The sequence below is a fragment of the Martes martes genome, assembly GCF_963455335.1.
Source record: "Martes martes genome assembly, chromosome: 4".
NCBI classification, from domain to species: Eukaryota; Metazoa; Chordata; class Mammalia; order Carnivora; family Mustelidae; genus Martes; species Martes martes.
In genome coordinates, this window is record NC_137891.1 from 190,605,820 (window position 1) to 190,626,279 (window position 20,460).

The 20,460-nt window shown below is 57.3% G+C and overlaps 1 protein-coding gene across 1 annotated transcript; it reads left to right on the forward strand.

Annotated features, from left to right (window-relative positions):
• The first annotated feature begins 8,828 nt into the window (after window positions 1-8,828).
• Window positions 8,829-10,898, forward strand: FNDC10 (fibronectin type III domain containing 10). The gene has a single exon (XM_080802809.1). It carries the CDS (start codon window positions 8,852-8,854, stop codon window positions 9,539-9,541), a length of 690 nt encoding a protein of 229 aa, XP_080658935.1. The 5' UTR covers window positions 8,829-8,851; the 3' UTR covers window positions 9,542-10,898.
• The last annotated feature ends 9,562 nt before the right edge of the window (window positions 10,899-20,460 follow it).

Here is a 20,460-nt window from a genome sequence, read left to right on the forward strand (position 1 = left end):
GAGGAACTTGGGACCGGGAAAAGGCTTAGAACCGTGGAGTGAGGGGAGGACACACCAAGGACAGGGCACACCGCTCCGTGGGACAGCAGGGGCAAGACTGTGCGGCCTGGGGCCACGGCGGCCACTCAAGGCGGAGCACGAGGGGGGCTGCGGGCCCTGCAGGAGCTGGGGATGTTTGTGTTGCGGTTAGGGAGGGCCTGCACAGGGGTCCGCTTTTGCCAAAATTCACCAAACTTTACTCTAAAAATGGACGCATTTTATTTTATTTATTTTGAGAGAGAGCGTGTGTGCGCACACATGTTGGGGCACTGAGGCGGGGAGGGGCAGAGGGGGAATGTCAAGCTGACTCCCCGCTGAGCGCAGGGCCCTAGGAGGGCCCCTGCTTGGGACCCTGTGACCGCACCCTGAGCTGAAACCAAGAGTCCGACGCTCAGTCAACTTGAGCCCCAGGCGCCCCGATAAAATGTATGTTTAAAAAAAGACAGTTAAGATAGAACGAGAGTGTATCGTGCTAAACAAAGTAAGTCAGAGAAAAACACGATTTCACACGTACGTGGAATTTAAGGAAACAGATGAACACTGGGGAAGGGAAGAGAAAGTAAGATAAAATAGACAAACCGTGAGAGACTCTGAACTACAGAGAACCAACTGAGGGTCGTCGGAGGTGGGGCATGGGGTAACTGGGCGATGGCGTCCGGGAGGGCACCTGTTGGGATGAGTACGGGGTGTTGTATATAAGCGATGAGTCACTAAATTCTACTCCTAAGGCATATACTACACTATATGTTCACGAACCTGAATTTAAGTTAAAAAAAAGAGAAAGAGAGAGTTAAAGGTCATCCATTAAAAAGGCAAGGATACCCAGAACATTTACGACAAACAAAATGAAGGGGCGTGACCCTACCAGATGGAAAAGCATATTCAGATCCAAATGATTAGAACAGCGTGCAGCAGAGCAGAGCCGGCAACACTGCGTGGGACTCTGTAGGGTTGGGGGTGGGCCGCCCGTCACAAATCCCTGGGGTAAGGGGGACCATTTAATCCATGAAGCTGATTCGGGAGCCTGGGCCTTGCATCACAACAAATCCCAAGTTGATCCAAATCAGATCTGGAATAAATAAATAAAATTACGACAGCGTGGGGGAACCAAAGGAGAATCCCCCCTTTTTTTCTTCCTGAGGATTGTATTTTTAAGTAATCTCTACACCCAAGGTGGGACTTCAACTCAGGGCCCCCAGATCAAGTCTCACACTCCACCGACTGAGCCAGCCGAGGCCCCAGAGAATCCTTTTTTAACGTCAATTTGGAAAGGTTTTTTTTAAAGATTTTATTTATTTGTGGGGCGCCTGGGTGGCTCAGTGGGTTAAAGCCTCTGCTTTTCGGGCGCCTGGGCGGCTCAGTGGGTCATCAGCTCGGGTCATGATCCCAGGATCTTGGGATCGAGTCCCGAGTCGGGCTCTCTGCTCAGCGGGGAGCCTGCTTCTCTCTCTCTCTCTCTGCCTGCCTCTCTGCCTACTTGTGATCTCTGTCTGTCAAATAAATAAATAAAATCTTTAAAAAAAATTGTGATATTTTGCTCTTCATCGATCTTGTTATCAATTCTGGTGTTTTAAGATACGATTTCTCAGGGCGCCTGGGTGGCTCAGTGGGTTGAGCCTCTGCCTTCGGCTCGGGTCATGATCCCGGGGTCCTGGGATCGAGCCCCTCATTGGGCTCTCTGCTCAGCTCTGCTTCCCCCTCTCTCTCTGCCTGCCTCTCTGCCTACTTGTGATCTCTGTCTGTCAAATAATTAAAATCTTAAAAAAAAAATTTTATTTGTTTGGCAGAGAGAGACACAGCGAGAGCGGTCCCAGGGAGCCCGAGGAGGAAGCAGGTTCCCTGCTGAGCAGAGAGCCGGACGCGGGGCTCGATTCCAGGACCCTGGGATCATGACCTGAGCCAAAGGCAGACCGTTAACGACTGAGCCACCCAGGCGCCCCTCAGGAGGCTTTTCTAATCGTGACCCCAAATCCAGAAGTGATCAAGGGTGTAACATTTTACACGTAAATAAAGCATTCTTTCGCCTGGCAAAACCGTCCAGAGCAAATCCCAAAGACCACAAGGCCGAGGGTGATTTGCAGCTTACAGGAATGAACAGGGACGCCACTGGGTGAGACACAAAGAGAACGGGCCAAGGACACCAAAAAGACAAGAAAGGAAAAGTTTGGGTTTTTAAGTGAAAGTTCACGCTTTTTAAAGGCAAGGAGCCCCACCCTCCAGAGAGGACAGGCCGCGGGCGTCCGGGGCTCGGCCGAAGCGCGCTTGTAGTCCACGAAGCCCGGCGCGGCTCGGCTGGCAGGGGTCGGCGCACGTGCCCACGGCGTGTGCAGCGGGGTGTGGACCAGCAAAGACACCGACGCAGTACAGCCGCCGCGCTCCCATGTGAACCCACAGCCGCACCTCCAGGTGAGAGCGGAGAGCAGTTAGTATGCTCCAGCTGTAGACGTGGGAAGCACCATCCCTGCAGATGCGTGTGCTGACCGCGGTGGCTGAACAGGCCGCCGGCAGGGCTCCCCAAAAGTAACTCTGTAAGGTCGTGTTGGTGAGCCAGGCCTGACTCGGGGAAGAAGTCCACCGATGAAATAAACCAACGGCTGAGCGAGAAGAGTCCCATTTCCCGCAAGGAGGCGGATCTGACCCCTTGAACGACCTGAAGAAACAATGGGAACCCATGTGGACACAGAAAGCGTCATTTTGAATGCGGGGCTGAGCTGAGAGGTGCGCGGAGGGAACTGGCCACCCCGGCGAGCCGCATGACCCAGAGGAAGAGGCGGGCTGGCACCGAGCTGGGGGGAGCTGGCCGAGGCGGGAACAAGGACTCCCATGGGGAGCGGGGGCACCGTCAGCGGCGGGCCAGCCAGGGGCAGGCCAAGCACCCAGTGGCAGGCTTAGCATCCCAGAGGAATTGGGCCTTGTCCGCCATCTCCCTGGCCAGTAGGGCCCTGCATGTCTAAATGACTAAGTGACCAGTGTTGTGAAGCTACCGACACGCAGGGCACACGGGGCCCTGCGGGGCTAGGAGGACCGCTGCTGTGCAGGCGGCTGACTTACAGGTGTCCCTCAGCAGGGGAATGCTGAGGACAGCGCCTTCCAGAAAGAGAGACTTTCGACTCTTTTCAAGTAGCGAAACCAACAAAATGATGAGATTCAGCATAACTTTTTGCAGAAAGGGAGAAGAGGGAAATCCCAGAGCTTTCTTCTGGCTTCACAGGGAGATGGCTCAGATGCCCTTCAGAAAAGACACATGCCGACTTGGAGAGCGGCACCAGGGCATGACGTTACTGTGATGGATCCAAGCAGAATGTTGGATTTGGGGGCGACAGGTCACACTCGTAGAAGTGCAGGTGCGGAGAAGGTGCCTCTGTGCAGACAGCATGACCAAGAGCAGGTGGGACTTGCCCCACGAGTGAGCAAACAGGACTCGGTGGCAGTAGGGACAGCGGACGCCAGCCTGTGCCCATATGGCCCTGGAGATGCGCTTCAAAAGCCCAGGACATCTCCATCCACAAGGAGCACACAGAAGTTATGTCCAGGCTGGAGAGCCGGTCTGCCCCCACCCAGCAGGGACAGCGGCAAGAGCGGTCACCTGCTGCACCAGCTTTCTCCCATGCAGAAGCAAAGGTGACGGGTATGGTGGGCAGAGCCTCCCCCCACATAGCCTCAGAGCATCACCGAGCAGCAGGGTCCCCGTTGCTGCTGTAAACAGTGGCACCCCAGGCCCCGAGGTCACTCTGGCTCTGAGAGGCCTGGCATCCAGGGTCAGGAGCAGCCACTCGGAACATGTTCTCTCTGTCCCCTCTGCACCCGCCCCCAGCCCTGCTGGCCAGTAGCAGCCACGGTGCCCTGGGTCTGGGGTCTGTGGAGCATTTGTCACATATGGTGATCCCCCCCATGGATGCCTGCCAGGGACAGGGGACTGGGGGGGAGCTGTGGAGACCATCCCTTCCCCCAGCTTAGGCCACACAGATGCCCAGGTCAATGCGTGCTCTGGTCCGCTGGTGGCTGAGGACCTTGTAGGGTAACTAGACCATGGTCTGCTCTCGTGGAGGGAGGCCACCTCACAGAGAGGAACGGGGACTTGCTGTCCACTTGAGGGGAGAGCTTTGCCAAGTTCTGGGTGCCTGAGTCAGAATGGAGTATGGCTCCCACCAAGGTCCCCTCTGACTTGACGTCAAGTCCCGCCCCGCCCCCCCAGACAGGGGCTCAACACGGGGCCCACCCCTCGCCTGAGATCCCTGTCCCACCTGGTGCTTTGTGGCTCGACCAGAGGTTACCTCTCAGGCCGTGCTTCTCCGGGAGAGAAAGGTGCCCCTGCAGCTGGACAGAGGGAGTGGGACAGTGGCCCTTGGAGTCGTGGGGATGGTGTGTGCCACACGTGCAAACTGCTATGCCAGGGAGACCCCGTGGGCTGTGGGGGCCAAGGACACGGCAGCCGCCGCCCTCCCAGAGCCTAAACAGCTGCCAGCCCATGTCCCTATGACTCCACGCTCCCCATCCCCGCAGGTCTGATGCCAGCCTCAGGGAGGCCCCCGGCTCTCTCCAGGCCCTTGCCAGCGTGACAACCTTGTCTGCAAGCACCCCCGGGGGTGCGGGATGGCCCCTGGAAGTTGTCACCTCAGGCTGGTCTGGCTGTCCCAATGGGCAGAAGCATTTCTTTGGGCAGGGGACCATGAGGGCTGGGCCCCCCACTCTGCACAGGAGCTCAGACGGACACCAGCCCAGGGCAGCCAGGACGTGACCTGGGTGGGTTCACGGGGAGGCTCCCTCCTCAGGTAGGAGTGGCAACTAAAGGGGTGCTGTGGGTGGCCGCGGTCCACCAAGCTCTGGGACAGGCCTGGGAAGCTCTCAGGCTCTGGCAGCAAAGGGACAGGCAGCACTGGGGGTGCAGAGAGGGTGAAAGCCATGAGGCTTCTGGTGACAGCCTTTGTTTTAAAGACTTATTTAGGGGCACATGGGGGGCTCAGTCAGTTAAGTGTCTGCCTTTGGCTCAGGTTGTGGTCCTGGGGTTCTGGGATCCAGCCCCGCATGGGGCTCCCTGCTCAGCAGGGGAGCCTGCTTCTTCCTCTCCCATTCCCCCTGCTTGTGCCCTTATTCTCTCACTCTCTCTCTCAAATAGTCTTTTTTAAAAAGATTTTATTTATTTATTTATTTATTTGACAGAGAGAGATCACAAGTAGGCAGAGAGGCAGGCAGAGAGAGAGAGGGGGAAGCAGGCCTCCCGCCGAGCAGAGAGCCTGATGCGGGGCTCGATCCCAGGACCCTGAGATCATGACCTGAGCAGAAGGCAAAGGCTTTAACCCACTGAGCCACCCAGGCACCCTCAAATAGTCTTTTAAAAAATTTATTTATCGGAGAGAGAGAGAGTGTGAGCACGAGGAAGGGCAAACGGAGAGGGGAATGAGTCCCAGGCCGACTCCGCACAGAGCCGGGAGCCCAAGGTGGGGCTTGATCCCACCACCCTGAGATCAGGACCCTGAGCCAAAACCAAGAGTCGATGCTTAACCAACTGCAACACCCAGACGCCCCCTGGGGACACCCTGAAGGTCAGTCTGGTGCCTCCGAGCAGGACGAGATGACTGTCTGCTGTTGATGCTCATGCTATGAGGGTCTTAAAAAAAATCTGTAAGTGAAAAAGTGAATGGATTTTTTAAAGATTTTACTTGAGAGAGAGCAAGTGAGAGAGTGCGTGTGCGCTTGCACTGGTCTCACTGGCCCAGGCCCGGGTGCCCCCCCAAGTCCCCGGTCAGGGGTGGGTAAGCCCCACCCAAACCCCCACAGAGTAGGGATGGAGAAAGGAGGTTCCCAGAGAGAAGTGGGGGTCACTACTACCGGAAGTTAGAAAGGCTGCGGGGCAGGGGACACATCCTGGCCGTGCCGCTATGGGAGGACCCCGGGGGTCAGCTCTGGCAGGCGGGTTGGGTCTTCTCTCTCTTCCCTCCCTCGCGTCAGCCTGGCGCCACCCCAGCAGTCGGCGGCCATGCCCGCACAGCCCAGGCTCCCACCTCGGGTTTCCAGTGGCACTGCTCAGGGAGGTGGCTCCCTCCAGGCAGAAGGGGGGGCTACCTCTTCCAGCCCACCTCCACCGCGCCTCTGGGGTCGGCAAAGAGGTGGGTGGAAGGAAAGCTTCCGGTGCACGTGTGAACTTGGAACAGTGCCTGGCTCTCCTCTCTGGGGTGGGCCGACAGACCGGCCGCACGGTCTCTGAGCGTGGGAGGCGGTCCACGCTGAGTGGTGTGTCCCAGGCCCTCATCTCTCGGTCCCGCCCACATGCCCTTTCTGGTGGGAGGGAGGCCACCAGGGCCGCACTCAGCTGCCTGGGGAAGGCGGGTGCTGACTCTCGACCCCCTCCGCCCCTCCCCTCCCTTTAGTGGAGCAGAGATGACAACAGGCTCAGATACTCCTGTAAAGGCCACGAGCCCTTACGTTTCTGGGCAGGGGGCTGTCAAAGGGGCTCTCGGCAGAGGCTTTCAGGACTTGGACCCAGGGTCAGAGATGGACCGTCTCTGTGGCGCCAGAGGCAAGGGTCCCAATCCTTCCATGTTCCCTTCAGGCCGCGGCTGGTGGCGTGTGGGCTCCAGGCCCACACAGAGGCGAGCGCTGGGACTGGGCCTCAGTAGGACTAGAGGAGGTAGCCCTGCTGGCCATTGGCAGGGGCAGCTGTGGAAGCCGGTGTGGGGTAAAGGGTGGGGGAGTCCCTCCCGGTCTCTGGGGACAGTTCTTTGCTTCACGTGGGAATAAAGGCTTTCTTCCGCAGCCCCGCTGCAGCCCAGCAGAGCTCGCATGGGGACACTGGGCACAGCATTCTCCTCATCATCGCCTGCTCTGTGCCCCCAACAGGCAGGGGGCCCTGGGCAGAGCAAATGCCCACATGGGGGGTGGACAGACAGCAGAGCCCCCAGCCCTGGCCAGGAGTTGCCCTGACCAGGAAAAGCTCCGGCCTGGTGAGCCCCCAGCCCCAAAACAGGCTCAGGGTATGCACACCAGACCCCCAGGGGAGGCACCGGGCTGGATCCAAGTGGATCTCTACCTCACCAGCTTTGCAAAACCCTGCACAGACCTCCCGATTCCGCCTGGCTCTCCTCTCTGGAGTGGGCTGACAAAACTGGCCACCCAGCGGTCCTCAGGCCCAGAGATGCCACAGTCGTGATCTGGCCACTGGAGACTATGGCGGCCCCCCCCCACGCCCTGTCACTCGGGACCAGAGCGGCTGCAGTTCCTTCAGGCTTCCGCTGGAAACTGAGGGCCAGGGAGCTTGGAGTAGGGACAGGGGGAGCCCGAGATCATCATCATTTTTGCTTCCCTGTGGAAGCTCGGGAGCGTCCCCCCTCCACTCCCCGAGCTGGGGCAGCAGTCCAAGCCCAGGAATCTCTGTGCCTGAGGAGAGCGCAGAAGCCGGGCCCAGGACCAGGGAACGCCCTTCCCAAATCTTTACTCGGAAACCTTCTCCACCAGGTGCAGAGGCCTGGAGAGACCCCATTTAGGGTCCCAACTAGCTGAAGGGGCCTAGTGTCTGGGTGAGGGTCCTCCAGGGCGAAATGAGGCATGCTGGGCCCGGGGAAAGGGTGGCGGAGGCCTTGACATCTGGTGCCGACCTGATCCAGAATTTTCTGGGATGACCAGGAATTAGTAAGGGCAGGTGGGGGGACTCAACGAGCAGGGCAGCCATAGAGTACAACCTCCCCTTCCCCTGCGGGTGAAAACTGCACCTGGGCGGTGCTACAGGGAACCCAGGGCCGGCAGGACAGCTGCTGGGGACCACTCCTCACCTCCCTGCCCAGGGCACAGAGTGGCCCCTCCGCCAGAGACAGACCCCTCGCACCTAAGGTGTTTCTGCATCAAGTCCAGTCAGGTCAGGCAGACCACTCGCCCGGGGGTGGGGGGTGCCCAGAGAGCTGGGTGCTCCCGGCTGGGGTGCTACTGCGGAGCTGGGGTGTCGGGCAGGTCCTGAAGACACGACAAGGCGCGTGTCCCTCCTTCCCTGGTGGGTGCACCACGTGAACTTGTGGAGCCCGGACCCCCTTCGCGGGGTGTGGGTAGGGCTGGCCCTGGGCCATATCCGTGGAGGGAAGAGGGAAGCGAAGGGCTGGTTAGAGCAGAGGCTGCTCTGGGACGGGAAGAGCGACTCAAGTTTTCACCGCGGGAGCCCTCCGCTCTCCGGCGTCCCCGCCAACGTGGGCGCCGTCCCTCTCTCAGCCCGCCCGGGCAGGTTTCCGTCCTCGTCTCCTCGTCGGGACAGACCGACCGTGACTTCGGGCCCCCACCGCGGGCGGGGGCGGGGTGTGTGGCTGCGGTGATCCAGGGCGCTCCAGGCCGCTGCCTCCCGAACCAATCTGGAGGGACGGCCAAGGCCAGTCGAGGGGCTGCCCCCGGCCCCCCGGAAAGTCTCTGGAGAGGCCCGGCGGGGGCGAGGAAGGGGCGGGAATCCGCCCCCTCGGCGACAGAGGAAGGGACAGGCGGCGTGGACCGCGCGCGCGGGCGCCTCCGGCACCCCCCTCCCCCCCGCCACACACACCACGCGCTGGCCGCCCCCTCCCCTCCGCCAGCCGCCCTCCGGGGGCCGCGGGCCGGCGAGGGTTAAGGGGGGCGGGGCACGGGGCGGCCCCGCCCCCGCCGCCACGCCGGGTCCGAGCGCGCACGGGGCGCGGGGGCGGGTCGGAGCGGGCGGCGGCGGCGGCGGCGGCGGAGGGCGGCGGCGCGCCCGGGGAGCGCGGGGAGCGGCGGCGGTGGCGGCTGCGGCGGCGCGGCCCGCGTGACCCTCCGCCGCGCCCGTGAGCCCGCGAGCCCGCGCCCCGCCGCGCCGCCCAGCCGCAGGATGCGCGCCCCGCCGCTGCTGCTGCTGCTGGCCGCCTGCGCGCCGCCGCCCTCCGCCGCCGCCGTCCCGACGCCGCCGGGCTGGGAGCCGGCGGCCGACGCGCCCTGGTGCCCCTACAAGGTGCTGCCCGAGGGCCCCGAGGCGGGCGGCGGGCGCCTGTGCTTCCGCAGCCCCGCGCGCGGCTTCCGCTGCCAGGCGCCCGGCTGCGCGGCGCACGCCTCGGCCGGCCGCTCGCTGCGCGCCAGCGTCCTGCGCAACCGCACGGTGCTGCTGCAGTGGCGCCTGGCGCCGGCCGAGGCGCGCCGCGTGCGCGCCTTCGCGCTCAACTGCTCGTGGCGCGGCGCCTACACGCGCTTCCCGTGCGAGCGCGTGCTGCTGGGCGCGTCCTGCCGCGACTACCTGCTGCCCGACGTGCACGACGGCGTGCGCTACCGCCTGTGCCTGCAGCCGCTGCCGCTGCGCGCCGAGCCCGCCGCCGCCGCCGCCGCCGCCCCGGAGCCCGCCGGGCCCGCCGAGTGCGTGGAGTTCGCTGCCGAGCCGGCCGGCATGCGGGAGATCGTGGTGGCCATGACGGCGGTGGGCGGCTCCATCTGCGTCATGCTGGTGGTCATCTGCCTGCTCGTGGCCTACATCACCGAGAACCTCATGCACCCGGCTTTCGGGCGCCCCGGCCTGCGCAGGCAGCCCTGAAGCACCAGGCGGCCGGCCCACCGGCGCTCCGCCTGCCCGAGATTGGCGCCCGCTCCCCACTCGTCGCTCCTGCTCCCTCCTTAGGATGTCCACGCAGGGCCTGCTGGAGACCGGTAGGGCCCCAGCCCGCCAGGGCCTTGGAGTCATTGCACGACCTTCCTAGCCCGGCATCCGCCTCCCACACTCCAGGTCGGGACTGACCCTTGGGCCCGCGCGGGGGTGCCAGCCTCGACCAGGGCTCTCCCTGCTTTCCAGAGGCCTTTACTGGGGCCGCCGGGACTTACTGCCCCTTCTAGCAAGAGCCATTGGCATCCCCGGGTCATCATCACGCTGTACCTGCAGCCTGTGCCAAGTTGGAAAAAACGCTGTCGTCATTGCTTGGTCACTGTGTGCTTTGCCGACTTGAGGAGGCCCCTTGGAGCCTGTCCTCTCCCCACCTCACCCCAGTGGGCTTAGATTAGCGTCGTGCCTTAGTGTCTTGGGGCCACCGTGGGAGCCAACCACCGGTCCTGTGCTGTGGAGGGGGCCTGTGGCCCTGGCACTGGCTGACTTGTGTTCGTATCCAGCCAGAGCCCCCTGGGAAGCCCCTTGGGAAGCCCCCCTGCCAGCTTTGCAGGGGCCTCCGGTGTGGGTGAGCAGCATCCCGCGCCGTGTCCCTCCTTGGGTGTCTGACATGCTGGGAACCAAGTCGCAGCGCAGCAGGGCCTCTGATGGGCGTGTCCAGGGGCAGTGCCCTCGGACCTTGGGGGAGGCTGGCAGTTCTGCAGGGCTGCCTCTCTTTCTTTTGTGGGTGCTGCTTCTGATGAGGGCTTTCCATGGCGAGTGGGGGCAAGTGGCTGGGAGGAGAGGTCTCCTCTCAGACGACAGCGTTGTGTCCAGAGAGCAGAAGAATTGAGGCCAGCCTGGCCCGGCACAGCTTGCCACTACGGTCTGGATCCCAAGCCTCCACCATGGCGTGACGGACAGCACCATCCCACCGCTTACTCGTGTTGGCAGCCAAGAGCCCAGGATCTGGCTGGTGACGCTGGTACCCACCACACTGAAGGCCAGCCTTGTCCCTTCCTGGGAAGACCCGAGCCAAGGTTGCTTCCTGAGCCGGGCGCCTGGCCTCACCAGGAGGAGTAAGGTGCGCTCGGCTGTCTGCAAGTCCCCGACTATGACCATCCTGGACCTGGCACTTCTGGAGTCACTGTGGCTAACCCCTGCCCACCCCTACCCCGGCGGCCAGTGGCAACCCCGGGTCCTGGCTGGCGCCCCCACAGTGCCCACTCCCTACCTCTCTGTCTTTGCTCGGCCTGCCCCTGGCATGGCGCTGGTCAGGTGTGAGCCTGTCGTCAATGTCTAAATGTCCACATTTTAGACCAAAAACGCAGTCTTGTGTGCTTACTGGGGAGAGGGGAAGGAAGCGTGCGGGCGCGGGGTGGGGGGAGAGGAGGGCCCCTCTTCCCCAGTTCCAAAGCACCTTGTTAACAAGCAGAGGAACAGGTAGTTCTGTCCATCCTCAGACCTTGAGGAAGCGTCTTTTCTGGGCCTCCTGGGTTGAGTAGGGGGTGTGGGGATGGCATTTGCTGCAGTTAGAAATAGCCCAGTATCACGGGTGACCCAGTTGAGCTGTGACATGTGGTAATTAGGCAGCTGTGGGAGGGTCCCCTCCCCAGCATGGGCTTCCCCATGTAGTGCTAGGGCTGCAGAGAAGGAGGACCCTGAGTCCCTGTGTGGGGCGTGCACTAGACCATCACCCGCTCCCCCGAAACTCTCCCCCCACTTGGCTGTCCTTGAGATCCTGGAGCTGGCTGTGACCCTGAGAATCAGAAACAGCTGGGGGCGGGCCAGGCTCTGAGTGACTCATCCATTTGGAGGGGGCAGGGTGCAGCAACGTGTCTAGACCGCTGGGCAGAAGCGGGAGGAGTTCAGCTTCTAGCAGCCTTCTTTCTGGCTTCCTAGGGGCCCTTTGCCTGCTGCAACCCCTCCCGGCCCGTCATGCGCTTGGGTGTCTTCCCCAGGGTAGAAGTGGGAGCCCAGGTGTCTGTCCTCAGCTCCTGGCTGCAGCTGGGTTCCAGGACCAGAGCCCCTGTGAGGTTCTGTGAGGCCTGCCTGCTCTCGTCTCTCCCACTCCCCTGGCTCTCCACCGGGTTTGGGGCCCCTTTGTGGACTGGGGCTCATACCAGCGCCTGTCCAGTCAGCTGCTCTGCAAGGCTGGTCCATGCGGACTTGCAGCCTTCTGCTCCACTTAGGGGCTTCTCGAAGGACTCGAGTCCAGCTTTGGGTTTGCAGAGGGGGAGCTGAGGAGTCCCGCCCCACCATGGTCCAGTCAGGGGGTGGGGGTTGCTGGGCCTGGGAGATGCCCTGGGGCTGGTGCCCAGGCTGAGCACTTCTGCTTCCGAGCTCACACTCATCCTCCAGAGCTGCTCCTTCTCCCGGGGGCCCACCGTCCTCTTGGGTACTGGGGACAACCCCGGCGCTTAGCCTACCGAGCCCACCCGGTGGGCTGCGCACCTGCCCAGAGGACCTTCTCCATCTGTACCACCTTCTGGAGGAGCCTCTGTCTCCCGCCCCCTTCTCTCCCTCTTTCTGTCCTCGCCGTGGTCTCGGCTCTGACTGTGTGGCTAGGGGCAGACGTGCCCCTCTCCGGGAGCGTCTTCGTGGCTTCCCTGGGCCGGGCAGCTGGGCCAAGAAGCCTCATCTGTTGGTTGAGACTTTGCCTTTCTCATTGGTGCCCGAAGATACTTCAACTTAGGATTTTCTGATGTGGAACAGAAGCCACTGCTCTGATCTGAAACAATGTGGGGTTTCTTGGGCTGTCGGCCCCGCTCAGCCTTCGAAGAGCCATGCGGCCTTTGAAAACCTCTGTTTCCTTATCTGTAAAATAGTATCAGTAACGGAGCCGGACTCACAGGCTTGTGGCGAAGCTTACCGGAGATCAGGCGGGTAGAGACGAAAACGTCACGGCCCTCGTTACTACTGTCCATGCCTCCTCTGGGCTGAGACCCCCCACCACCCTGTCCAAGCTACATCCCCAGCCTGACCTCATGCAAAATCCAGACACGCCGTGGCCCATCCGCGGAATTCCCATTGTGATGGCTTCTGTGTACAACACAGAGCAGGTTCCCGGCTCACGCCCCAAAGCTCCCCCTCAGCCTGTACTCCTCGCCCTGCCCACAGGAAGGATCCGCCCTTCTACGAGCTCGTGCTGCAGGCCCCACGTGACCAGCTCCTGGGGCCCCAGCAGTGACAGGAGGGTGCTGATCGGCCCCCCAGATTCCTCCCCACGGCCTTCGGCGACGGCCTGCTGCCCTGGTCCCTGAGGGTGGGCACAGGTCCTCCCGTGCTCGAAGGCCACTTAGGCCTCCTGCGGCATCCTAGGAGCCCCCGGTCCCCCCGGTGCGGCCCCTTGGGAAGCTCCCCCGCGCTCAGAAGCTGCTAAGCTCGAGTGGGCTGGGGGAGGAGGGCGGGCTGAGGCGCACGTTGTGGAGCCGCCGTTCCCGGCTCAGCTCAGGACTGGAGGTCGGGGCTGTTGGATCTGGGACAGCCGGGAGCTGCCGAGGCCCCCAGCCGCGGGAACAGGCGTTTGGCCCCTGATACCCTGAGCCTCCCACCTGGGCCACAGCTGTACTGCACCCTAACTGCTGCTGTTTCCTGTTCGGCGTTGACAACATGGGCGGTTGTAATTTTTCTCTGCTTCTGGGCATGGCTTTCTGCCAGGACTCTTGTCTGTCGAGACGTTACTATGCTTTTCTCACCGTAAGTCTGCGTGGGGCTCCACTGCTACTTTGTTCTTTTGGTCCCGTATAAAAGAGATGGGTTTCCCCAGGCTCTTCGGTGAGGAGCGGGTGAGCCAAGATAGCTTCCCTGCCTTCCCGACTCTGTTAGCACTGTTAAGTGATGTGGGGAAAAAAGGCAGAAGAAAAATTATTGAATTTCCTACTACCTACAGCCCATTGACAAGTCCTTGAAACAGGCAGAGTGACCTTCCTCTAGGGACTCAACTGCCTCGATGTTGGCACTTTGCTAAGGGCAAGAGGCAATCCTAGTCCGACCCCCAGGATCCTGTAAGTCTACTTTAACATACAGAAATTCCTTTGGAAACTTCCTTTATCTCTAACCACCCCCCTCCAAGATACATGTTGGCAATCATCTCCCAAACATGTGACCCACTGATACACATCCGAAGGGCGTCAGGACTCCGGTTTTATTAGGCGGTAACAAATGACCTTTCCCAACTACAGCTGGCTCCTCAAGGTCCTGGAAACCTTGCTTCCTAATTCTTTAGAGACTTAGCCTATCCTAACCCCCTCCCAACTTGAAAGTCTATAATGGGCCACTCCTCATGACCCCCGTGCAGCTCTTTCTGCCCACGGCTCCTATCCCTGTGTTTTAATAAAACCATCTTTTTGCACCAAAGACATCTCAAGAATTCCTTATTGGCCATTGGCTTCAAATCGTAATGTCTTTCCTGCAACATTTCTCAAAAAGAGTTTATTTGTTTGAGGGCACCTGGGTGGCTCAGTTGTTAAGCGTCTGCCTTCAGCTCAGGTCATGATCCCAGGGTCCTGGGATTGGGCCCCGCATCGGGCTCCCTGCTCAGCGGGAAGCCTGCTTCTCCCTCTCCCTCTGCCCCTGCTTGTGTTCCCTCTCGCTGTGTCTCTCTGTCAAAATAAATAAAATCTTTTTTAAAAAAGATTTTATTGGGGTGCCTGGGTGGCTCAGTGTGTTAAGCCTCTGCCTTCGGCTCAGGTCATGATCCCGGGGTCCTGGGATCGAGCCCCACATCGGGCTCTCTGCTCAGCCTTACCCCTCTCTGTCTGCCTCTCTGCCTACTTGTGATCTCTCTCTCTGTGTGTCAAATAAATAAAATAAAATATTTAAAGAAATACAAAAAGATTTTATTTATTTGAGAGAGAGAGGAGAGAGAGCACGAGCTTTAGGAAGGGGCAGAGAGAAAGGGAGAAGCAAACTCCCTACTCCTACTGAGCAGGGAGCCCAGTGCAGGACTTGATCTTAGCTAGGATCCTGAGATCATGACCTGAGCTGAAGGCAGACGCTGAACTGAGCCACCCAGACATCCCTTTTCCTACATCATTAAACACGTGGCCTCACAGTGTCCGGGATCTGCCTCTCCCCTCGTTCACTTTTCTCTGGACTTCCTTGTCCTTTGCCCCTGGCGTCTCCATCCTGCTCAGTTTGGATTCTAGCCCCACAAATCCGCTCATGCCCATTCCTTTCTTCCCTCATTAACAACCACTCTGATGTGCCCTCAGATACGTGTGTGCCTTTTAAAAAAATTTACCCCAAAGTTGGGCTGCAGATTTTTATTGTCTTTACTCAACATCGCATCTGAGATTTTTATTGTCTTTCCTCAACATCCCATCTGCACCCATGCTGCAGGATGCACTACCATTTCATCACTTCTCTCCATCACATAGGATTTCCCCTGAATGAACGGCTTATTCCTATTCCTGGTACATTTTTCTATCACTCTGAATTTTTCCTTTGGATTTTCAGGAGTTCCACAAATATTCTAAACCAATCCCATCGGATAGGACTTTCTGAGACTACGAACTCTTCTTTATCTGTGCTGACTACGGGCTACAAGTCACCATAGACCAGGAGACCTAAAACAGCAGGACATTTGCCCAGTCCGCCGGAGGCCAGAAGTCTGAAATCCAGAAGTCAGCAGGGTTGGCTCCTTCTGAGGGCTCTGAGGGAAAATCTGTTTCATGCTGCTCTCCAGTTTCTGTTGAAAAGAAATCCTTAATTTTGGTGACGTGAGACTTGTCATTTTCTTCTGCGCTGTAGGCATCTTTTTGGTCTTAAGCAATCCCTGCACACACAAAGAATAGAAAAATATTTTCCTGGGGCGCCTGGCTGGCTCAGTCGGTAGAGCGTGCAACCCTTGACCTCAGCGTAATGAGTTCAAGCCCCGTGTTAGGTATAGAGCTTACTTTTAGTAAATTATTTAGTGAATTGGAAAAATATATTTTCCTATTTTTAATTGGATCTATGATTTTACCTTTTATATTGTGTTTAATCTATGTAGAGGTCACTTTGTATATGGTGTGAAGTCGAGATACAGCTTTTTGTATCCATACCCTGAGCCTATTTCCCCAATCCAGTGTGTGGAAACAACCCATTCTTTTCCAGTACGTGGCGCCCCTGTATTTACTGCATTCCCACATTTACATGGGTCTGTTTATGGGCCAGTGCATTCTGTAGGTCTGTTTTTTCCTACAATTGCACTATATTATCTTTATTATTATAACTTTAATATCTTAGTATATGTAGGGTGAGTTTCCACATTTTACACTTTTTTTTTTTTTTTTTGGACACAGAGTCAGTGAGAAAGGGAATATAAGCAGGGGAGCAGGCAGAGGGAGAAGCAGGCTTCCTGCAGAGCAGGGAGCTGATGTGGGACTCGATCCCAGGACCCTGAGATCATGACCTGAGCTGAAGGCAGACGCCCAACAACTAAGCCACCCAGGCGCCCCCACATTTTACGCTTTTAAAAATGGATTTAAAGACGGGTGCCTAGGTGGCTCAGTCAGTTGAGTGGCTGACTTGGTTTCAGCTCAGGTCGTGAACGTGGGGTCATGGGGTTGAGCCCCGTGGCGGGTTCTGCACTCAGCGTAGGGTTGGCTTGGGATTCTCACTCTGCCTCTGCCCCTTCTCTCTCTCTCGCTCAAATAAAATTTTAAGAAAGGGGGGGAACTTAATGAGACTTCTGGTTCCAGGGAAGATGAAGTAACAGGAACCAGAATTATTTTCCACCTGAAAAATAAAAACACAAAATATGTAAAGCAACAGTTCTAAACACTGAAGTTCGGAGACCCTGAAAGGAACAACAGTGTTGAATTCCAGGACCCCTGCAGCTCTCCATCTAGTCTTCAGGATGTGCAGCGAGGAGGGAGAACTCGGGCAGAGCCCCGTGGTCTCCATGCGTTGAGTGGATGCATCTGGGAAGCCAGGAGGCCAAGGTGTTGAGTTCACAAGGCAAAATGCTGAACAACGAGGACACGTGGACGTATATAGCTTAGCACTGACTAGCATGTGTGTGACGGAATCATGAGGCCAAGAAAAGAACCAGCAAAAAGGATTAGAGGGAAAACTCCTAGAGCTTAAGCAGGGCTAGGAGTGCCCCTGACAACCAGCCAGGCCGCCCACCTGCTCTTTGGGCCTAACAGCACACGCACCAGCCGCTTGGCACTGCTGCGCCGCCCACCGATGCTGCCTGTTTTCATCCCTTCTGTCCCACTTACTTTGTCTTCGTACACCTTCAATCTCACCAACTCGCTCTTCCGTAATGTCTAATCTACCACCATTTCCACCCACCGGATTTTTCATTCAGCTATTTCGGCACAAATCATAAAAGAACAAATTAATGTAGTTTCTCAAGCTTAAGCACTTTTGTCCTTCAAAAAACATTGATGAGCGGCACCTGGTTGGCTCAGTGGCTTAAGTGTCTGCCTTTGACTCAGGTCATGACGCCAGGATCCTGGGATTGAGCCCTGCATCCGGCTTTCTGCTCAGCCAGAACACTGTAACGTGTGGGCCTTTATTCAATCAGGGAGCCTGGTTCTCCCTCTCCCCCGTGCTCTCTCTCAAATAAATAAAATCTTTAAAAAAAATAAGACATTTGGGCGCCTGGGTGGCTCAGTGGGTTAAGCCTCTGCCTTCGGCTCAGGTCATGATCCCAGGGTCCTGGGATTGAGCCACGCATCAGGCTCTCTGCTCAGTGGGGAGCCTGCTTCCCCCCACCCCATCTCTGCCTGCCTCTCTGCCTACTTGTGAGCTCTCCCTGTCAAATAAATAAATAAAATTTTAAAAAAGTAAAATAAAATAAATAAAAGATAAAAAAATAGACATTGGTAAGAGGGAGAAGATACTTGTAAATTACTTGTGTCTGCATGCGCAAAATAGAGAGCTGGGAAACTTAGTAACAACATGACGATAAATACATAAATTACATAAATGGTTCAGGCCTTCACCAAAATGTAGCCATAGCCAAGAAGCACATTAAAATGTGTTCAATTCCAGGGATGCCTGGGTGGTTCAGTGGGTTGAGCCTCTGCCTCCGGCTCGCGTCATGATCTTGGGGGCCTGGGGTCGGGCCCCGCATCGGGCTCTCTGCTTGGCGGGGAACCTGCTTCCCCCCCCCCCCCGCCTACTTGTGATCTGTCAAATAAATAAGCAAAATATTTAAAAAATTTTAAAAATACGCTCAATTCCATTAGTTATTAAGTAAATACACATTAAAACATGAAGATACTGTAAGATACCAGCTATTAGGATATCAGGATGTCTGAAACCAAGCAGACTAACCACACCAAGTGTTGGTCACTGCAACTGCTCCTGGGGTCGCCAAAGAGCGCGAGCTCTGTATTTACAATTTGGCAGTTTCTTAAAAAGTTAAATCTGCACACAACATGATCTAATAGTCCTATTCCTAGGTATTAACTCAGGAGAAATAAAAGAATCTGTCATACACAGACTCGCATACGGATGTTCAAAGCAGCTGCATGAGTAACAGCCACACGTTGTCACCAGGTGACTAAAGGCCCACACATACAATGGCAAACTTCCCCACAACGAAATGAACCACCACCGATTCACACAACGTCTGCTCGGCAAGCACTCGGCTAGCAGCACCCCGGCGGGGACAATGGCTCATCAGGAAACAGGACGCAGGCCTTTAGAGCCATGTCTGAGAATGTGGCGATCAGAGAGGCAGAGGGTGAGAAAGGACGTTCAGTCACATGAACATGCTGAATGCGGTGTTGGGAGCACAGGAAGGCCAATGGGAGGAGGGAGGGAGAGTGACCCTTTTTCAAGTTGGTGACATTGATCCAAATTTTAGTCCCTGGACTAAGGCTTGAGTTTTGGGGTGGTATGTGCAGAGGTAAAACAGGCACAACACAAGCAGTTTTCAGTTGTTGGGCCACTGAGTTCCGAGGAGGGAGTAGGAAGGACGTAAGAGAGCTTGGTACTGGGGCGCCTGGGTGGCTCAGTGGGTTAAGGCTCTGCCTTTGGCTCATGTCATGGTCTCGGGGTCCTGGGATCCAGGCCCACATCAGGCTCTCTGCTCAGCGGAGAGCCTGCTTCTCCCTCTCTCTCTGTCTCTCTGCCTAGTTGTGATCTCTTTCTCTGTCAAATAAATAAATAAAATAAAATAAAAGAGAGAGAGCTTGGTACTTCAATATTTGTTTCGTTTTTTTTTTTAGCTGATTTTTTTTTTTTTAGATTTTATTTATTTGACAGACAGAGATCACAAGTAGGCAGAGAAGCAGGCAGAGAGAGATGGGAAGCAGGCTCCCCGCTGAGCAGAGAGCCCGATGTGGGGCTCCATCCCAGGACCCTAAGATCATGACCCAAGCCGAAGGCAGAGGCTGTAACCCACTGAGCCACCCAGGCGCCCCTGTTTTGTTTTTTAAGTATTTATTTATTTGACAGAGTGAGAGATCACAAGTAGGCAGAGAGGCGTGGGAAGCAGGCTCCCCGCTGAGCAGAGAATGGGACCCGGGGCTCGATCCCAGGACCCTGAGATCATGACCTGAGCCAAAGGCAGACACTTAACCCACTGAGCCACGGCAGACACTTAACCCACTGAGCCACCCAGGCACCCCTAAAAGCTTGATACTTCAGACCACAGGGCCTCTGAGTTCAGATTAGTATGTTCTGAGCACACTGGGGAAGCCATGGAGACGTTTTGTTTCTAAAATATGAATAGTTCGGGGCACCTGGGTGGCTCAGCGGGTTAAAGCCTCTGCCTTCGGCTCAGGTCCTGATCCCAGGATCCTGGGATCGAGCCCCACATCGGGCTCTCTTCTCAGAAGGGAGTCTGCTTCCCCCTCTCTCTCTACCTGCCTCTCTGCCTACTTGTGATCTCTGTCTGTCAAATAAATAAATAAAATCTTTAAAAAAAAATAAATAAAATACGAATAGTTCTAGTATTTGCTGTGGATGTAAAAGAAAATATATGTTTGAGGGCACCTGGGGGGCTCAGTCAGCTAAGTGTTGGCCTTTGGCTCAGGTCATCTTCTCCGGGTCCTGGGATTGGGCCCTGCATCCGTCCCCCTGCTCAGCGGAGGGCCTGCTTCTCCCTCTCCTTCTGCCTCTCCACCTGCTCATGCTCCTTCTGTCTCAAATAAATAAAATAAAAATCTTTAAAATACATGTTCCTGCGTGGCTCAGTGGGTTAAGCCGCTGCCTTCAGCTCAGATCATGATTGCGGGGTCCTGGGACCGAGCCCCACATGAGGCTCTCTGCTCAGCGGGGAGCCTGTTTCCCTTCCTCTCTCTGCCTGCCTCGCTGCCTACTTGTGATCTCTGTCTGTCAAATAAATAAATAATATTTAAAAAAAAAAACATGTTCCTCACAAAATACTAAGCGAAGGAATTAAAAAAACACTTCAGGAACATTCAAAGCACCCTTAATCCTACCAGCCCTAAATACCTGCCACCCCACGGTAACATTTTGGTGTGTCTTTTTTCTTCTTATGCTCTGCATATCCTCAAACAGAGAGCAGGCAGGGAGAGTGTCCTCATCCCTCCCGATCCACCCTCGAACCCCCAGGGCAGGCCCAGTAAACGCTCCTTGCAGTCCTGCACTGTCCTCCCCCCACCCCGCAGCAACTACGTCCAAGCAGTCCTGCAGGACCCTGACACCCTAGGGGCGCCCGGCTGGCTCAGTCAGAGCAGCATGGGACGCCTGTTCCCGGGGGTCGTGAGTTCCAGCCCCACGGTGAGTGTAGAGATTACTCAAATCTACAAAAAATAAGAAATAGAAAAACTGAGAGCCTTCTCCGCGTCTTCCTCCCCGAAGACAAGAGCAATGCCGGGCAACGTCAGCCACGGCGAGGGAGCTTCTCCTCCGCCCTGCCCGCCGTCACGCCCAGCCCGCAGGCCGGCGTCCACAGGGCGGCCGCC